A 5,411-nucleotide genomic window follows, 5' to 3' on the forward strand; every position below is an offset into this window, starting at 1 on the left:
ATATTAAAATAGGCATAGAGAGTTGTTACAAAAGGGAATGGAGAAAAAAAGGAGATAGAAAATAAGGAGAATTATGTTAAGGTTTTCTAACATTCTTCAATTTGAGGCAGATATCTTTTCTTTGTGTGACGTGGTACGAACACATGATGGAAAGCCGCGTGTTATTTAAGGGGCATTATGATGGGTGGAGTTGATTTCCATGGCAAGAGAATAGGAAAAATGACGCACGGCACCTAGGAAAAGATGGAGAAACGGAAGGGGAAAGCACATGACAGCTTGGGAAGTGGAAGAGGAAACGGAGAAACGCTGCTCGCTGGCTATTGCGTAATTGCTCCTATTCTCAATTAACTACTAGGGATCAGTATGGTCGCCTACTTTGAACATGCATGCCGATATATGGGCCCTTTTCCTGCTGGATACCTGGACCTTTCTGGCTATCTCAACCTACTACCTCCATCATGAAATAAAAGGTATTCTAGCTATATGCACCTGGACAACTATGTGTCTGTGTCAAGAGCCAAAACTCCTAATATTTCATGACAGATATAGTATTTGAATGTTTTTTAAGCAACAGAAGGGGTTGCCCGCCTCTACCATATATATAATATATTAAAATAGGCATAGAGAGTTGTTACAAAAGGGAACGAAGAAAAAAGGAGATAGAAAATAAGGAGAATTATGTTAAGGTTTTCTAACATTCTTCAATTTGAGGCAGATATCGTTTCTTTGTGTGACGTGGTACGAACACATGATGGAAAATCGCGTGTTACTTAAGGGGCATTATGATGGGTGGAATTGATTTCCATGGCAAGAGAATAAGAAAAATGACGCACAACACCTAGGAAAAGATGAGAAACGGAAGGAGAAACGGAGAAACGCTGCTCGCTAGCTACTGCTTAATTTCTCCTAATATCAATTAACTACTAAGGGGGACCAATATGATCGCCCATGTTGAACATGCCGATAAGTGGGCCCTTTTTATGCTAGATATAATGTATTAAAATAATCAAAAAGGAGTTGTCGCGAAAGGGAATCAAGAAACAAAAAGGGAGACAAGAAAATAGGGAGAATCATGCAAGGTTATCTAACTTCTTCCATTTTCAATTTGAGGAAGATATCTTCTATTTGCTCGATGGATAACCAGACCAAAATGTTTATTGAATATTGCTTTGCAACTGACAGGTTTATTTGGTTGTATTCCTCTCAATATGAGATCATTTCTCAATGTGTCCAGATTGCCAAGCCCATTGGAATGATTATTTCCATAAAGAAGGGGACTTGCAATTGCAATATAAAGGTTTCTAGGGCATTGAATGGGTCATTTTAAGGAAGTTGTTGCACAAGGTTTAGAGAAACTCAACAAGCATGAGCTAAATCATAGTCCAAGAACAAGTGCTCTAATGTTTCCTCATACTAACGAAGGCAAAGGATACAATCATAGGTAGGGGTGAAAGTAGGAATGGAAATCCTGGAAATTCCGGTGAAACCAGGATCAAATCATATCCCGCATATATACTGATCAAGTATAATTTTCACATCACAGGAAAATTAGAATTCAAGGAAAATCTGGAAATTCCGATGAAATCAAGATCGAATCAAAATTAGGGGACGCTTTTCCTGACCGAATGGTTGAATCCCATTTTTCCCGGCCGGTTTCTTTCCATTTAGATTTAGAAAACTACTGAACAGTTTCACTGATCCTCTGCCTGCTTTATAGCTCACATGCGCATGAAGTGTTGCTGGCTGGTCGAGGTGGGACTAAACTTTGGTGGTGTGCTGTTGTTGCTGCTGCCTTGCCCATGTAAAGCTAACTAGCCCGTGTGTGCATGCAAGTGGGCCACTGGCCACGGCCTGCTAGCTATAAGCCTGCCATGGACTACAAGGCCACAAATCCACCAAAGCAGTAGGTTTGGCTCTTTCCTTTTATTTTCTTTTACATACATTTTCCAACATATTGTATGATTCATGTATGAAATATGTGTTAAGCCAAATGCCACAAATAATTATTGGTTCGGACATTCAATTCACCGATCTCCTATTTTGGATTATCAGTTCCCGACCATTATCGATATGTTTCTGATCATCCCATCTATCTGATTTCATTTCTATCATCCTGCCTATCCAATTTCATTTTCCCGTCCGGCATTCCCGTTCTTATTCCCTTAATCAAATAAAAAATACGGAAAACAAAATTGAATAAAACATATGGAAAACAAAAGTGGTTAGAAGAACTTTCCGACCACTTTCATCCCTAAATATAGGTCACTAATTCCATACTTTTCCTTTGAAGAAGTCCCCTTGTACTTAACCTGTCTTTAAGGAGTAGCCAGAAATACACCACCACCACCACCAAAAGAATATCCCCAAAGAAGCCATGTTTTCCATTGTCAATCTTGACCAGTGCCATACCCCTTATATGTATCAAAAAGTTTTAACGTTAGTATTTGCCATGTTGCTACATATTTTGATAACCAACCCACCAACAAAAACAACTGCTAGACCATCAACAGGCCATAACAAAGTCCAAAAATTATCATTAGGGAATACTCACGATTTTAGTTGATTTGTTACAGGTGTTTTTTTTATTCCACTAGAGCAATTTTTGTTCCACTTGAACAATTCTTTGTTCTGAGAGTAACAATTTTTTCTTCTTGAACAATTCTCTCTTTTAACGTGAAAAATTCTATACCAAACTTGGAGCATTTTTTATCCTCAACCTTGAATATTTGTTCTGGATTCATAAAAATTTATTCCACTTTTATAAAGAATTATTTCTGGGAAAATTTCATCCAATATACTCTAGTGTAACTTTATTTTGAAAATCTTACCAATTAGTACGGTCTTTTTAGTCGCACACACGCGCCCGTGACCGACCAACCGGTGACACGCTACCGTCGACACGGTGAAACACCCCAAGCGCCCAACCGTCACCACCGCTCAAAACTCCCGCGCGCCACGCACCATGCCGGCATGCCGCGCCGCTCCTCTCCCTCTCAGAATAGCCACGCCGAGCGCGCAACGCTCGGAGCACGTCCGGTCCACTCCCAAGCGTACCACCGGCTGGCATCCGGCAGCCGCCACCGTACGCAACAGGAACGACGCCGTGGTGCGCCGCCGCCGCCGACGAGCACCGGCACCACCAACAATGGAGCTGTTCGAGCGCGCCCGGACGGTGCGGCTGCGGAGCCACCACGACAAGTACCTGTACGCGGACGAGGACGAGTCGCACGTGATCCAGGACCGGAACGCGGCGTCCCCGAACGCGCGGTGGGTGGTGGAGCCCGTCCCGCACTCCCCCGGCGTGCTCCGCCTCCGCAGCCGCTACGGCCGCTACCTCTCCGCCTCCAACGAGCCCTTCCTCCTCGGCGTCACCGGCCGCAAGGTGCTCCAGACGCTGCCCCACCGCCTCGACTCCTCCGTCGAGTGGGTCCCCGTCCGCGACGAGGCCGGCCGCGCCCGCGGCGGCGCGCGCCTTCGCACGCGGTACGGCAACTTCCTCCGCGCCAACGCGGGCCTCCCGCCATGGCGGAACTCCGTCACCCACGACACCCCGCACCGGCACGCCGGCTGGGTCGTCTGGGACGTCGAGGTCGTCCAGGCCGTCCTCCCCAGACTCGACTCCTCTGCCTCCGTCGACGACTCACCAGCGCCGCCGTCGTACAAACCTCCCTCCTGTTCGTCGTCCCTGTCTCCCCCTCCCTTGCCGACGTCGGCGCTGCGGCCGCCGCCACCGCCGCCGCACCACCGGGAGGAGAACACGGCCCCGTTCAGAGCGCAGCCGCCGCCGCCGCCGCCGGGCTACATCGCGCCGCCCGCGCCCGGCCTGTACCGGCTCGAGGTCCGTCTGTTCGACGAATTAACCGGCCAAGCTAGCTAGCTAGCTAGCGAACGCACGCAGATATATATCGCCGGTGACGGCCACGGTGATCGATTCGCCATTAATCTACGCGTGCGTGCGTGCGTGCAGTCGACGGAGTCCTTCTCGGTGCCGCTGCACAAGGTGGAGGGGCGGTCGATCCACTACCACGTCGGCGACGACGACGACGGGGACGTCAGCCCGGACGAGGAGCCGCGCCACTTCACGTTCAACGGGACGAGCTTGGAGGAGCTGCTGGAGAGGCTCAAGGAAGAATCGGGGCTCGAGGACGTGATCATGTGCTCGCGCAGCCCCATCAACGGGAAGCTCCTGCCGCTCCACCTGCAGCTGCCGCCCAACAACGCCGCCGTGCACATCGTGCTCGTGCGGGAGTCGTCGAAAGGTGCGATCTCTTCATCATCGTCTTCAATTGATGTTTGCATCATTTGATTCCACATTCTCACGAACCCCTTTTTTTTGTTTTCTTCAATGAACTAAATGCCTTTGATATGACATATCTACTGTTGATTCCTCTTTCTTTTTGCATTAACATCTTTTCTTGTTGGAAAAAAAACAAAATCATCTTATGTTAGCTGAGCCATAACTGACGTCACCAACTTCCTGATACAAATTAGTTGTGGAATGGAGCTCATGATCACACGTCAAATTTTACATCCCAAGCATCTCCATTAAGCAGACTCTGAATATTTTTTTTAAAAAAATGGTCAACAGTAGATTAGAGTAACTGCAAAACATATATTGTGCTTTAGAGATCAGCTGGTGTTGTTTGAACCGAAAAAAAAAATTAGAGGGCCCAACCAGTTTCGAAATGTTGACCCCTTGATCTGCAGTCAAATGCTCTACCATTGAGCTATGAACCCTTGAATCTACAATTATTTAACTAATCATAATTTTATTATTATTATTTGTTAATACACTTATTCTTGCCACCTAAGAAAAATACTGGAGGTACTAATGTATCGTGAAGCTACTTCCCTACTGTTGAACATCGACATATAAAAATTGGTGCTCCTGCTGCCACAAATATAGTTTGCATTATGGGCCGAAAAGGAATTAGCAATATGATGGATATAATAGTAACTTGGAATGTTGATATCATTACTTGTCACATGATGTTTTACATTGGATTGAGGGCTTTTTATCTCGTTGATGACTGTTTGTGCACAAAAGCAAAATGTGATGTATGCTCTCTAATGGAGTTACTGTTTTTTCAACCGCGTTGTGACTTTCAGTGGCAAAAACTTTTGCATGACCTTTCGATCGGTTCACAAAATTTGAAGATGGTGGCAGCAAGGCTAGCTTGGGTCAAATGCAGAATTTTGTGCATCTGTTGTGTATATGTATATATTGACTTTATGGTTATACTTATACCCGGCCGGTTCCACTGGCTAAAGATAACCCGTGGTTCTCATTCATCTAAGTATTTGTTTTACATGTAGTTATGTACTCTATCATTCTCAGGAGTCAGAGTGATCTTTGTAGCTGAAATTAAGACCCTTGAAAATTTCCACGCCACTCAATTTCTTAACTCTTA

The 5,411-nt window shown here is 45.7% G+C and overlaps 1 protein-coding gene across 1 annotated transcript; it reads left to right on the plus strand.

Moving 5' to 3' along the window:
* Positions 1 to 3,145: 3,145 nt before the first annotated feature.
* Positions 3,146 to 4,466, plus strand: LOC117842500 (uncharacterized). Its single transcript, XM_034722971.2, has 2 exons — positions 3,146 to 3,838; positions 3,968 to 4,466. The coding sequence occupies exons 1-2, from the start codon at positions 3,146 to 3,148 to the stop codon at positions 4,304 to 4,306; spliced, it is 1,032 nt and encodes a 343-aa protein (XP_034578862.2). The 3' UTR covers positions 4,307 to 4,466.
* The last annotated feature ends 945 nt before the right edge of the window (positions 4,467 to 5,411 follow it).

The sequence above is a fragment of the Setaria viridis genome, chromosome 2 (genome assembly GCF_005286985.2).
Source record: "Setaria viridis chromosome 2, Setaria_viridis_v4.0, whole genome shotgun sequence".
NCBI lineage: Eukaryota > Viridiplantae > Streptophyta > Magnoliopsida > Poales > Poaceae > Setaria > Setaria viridis.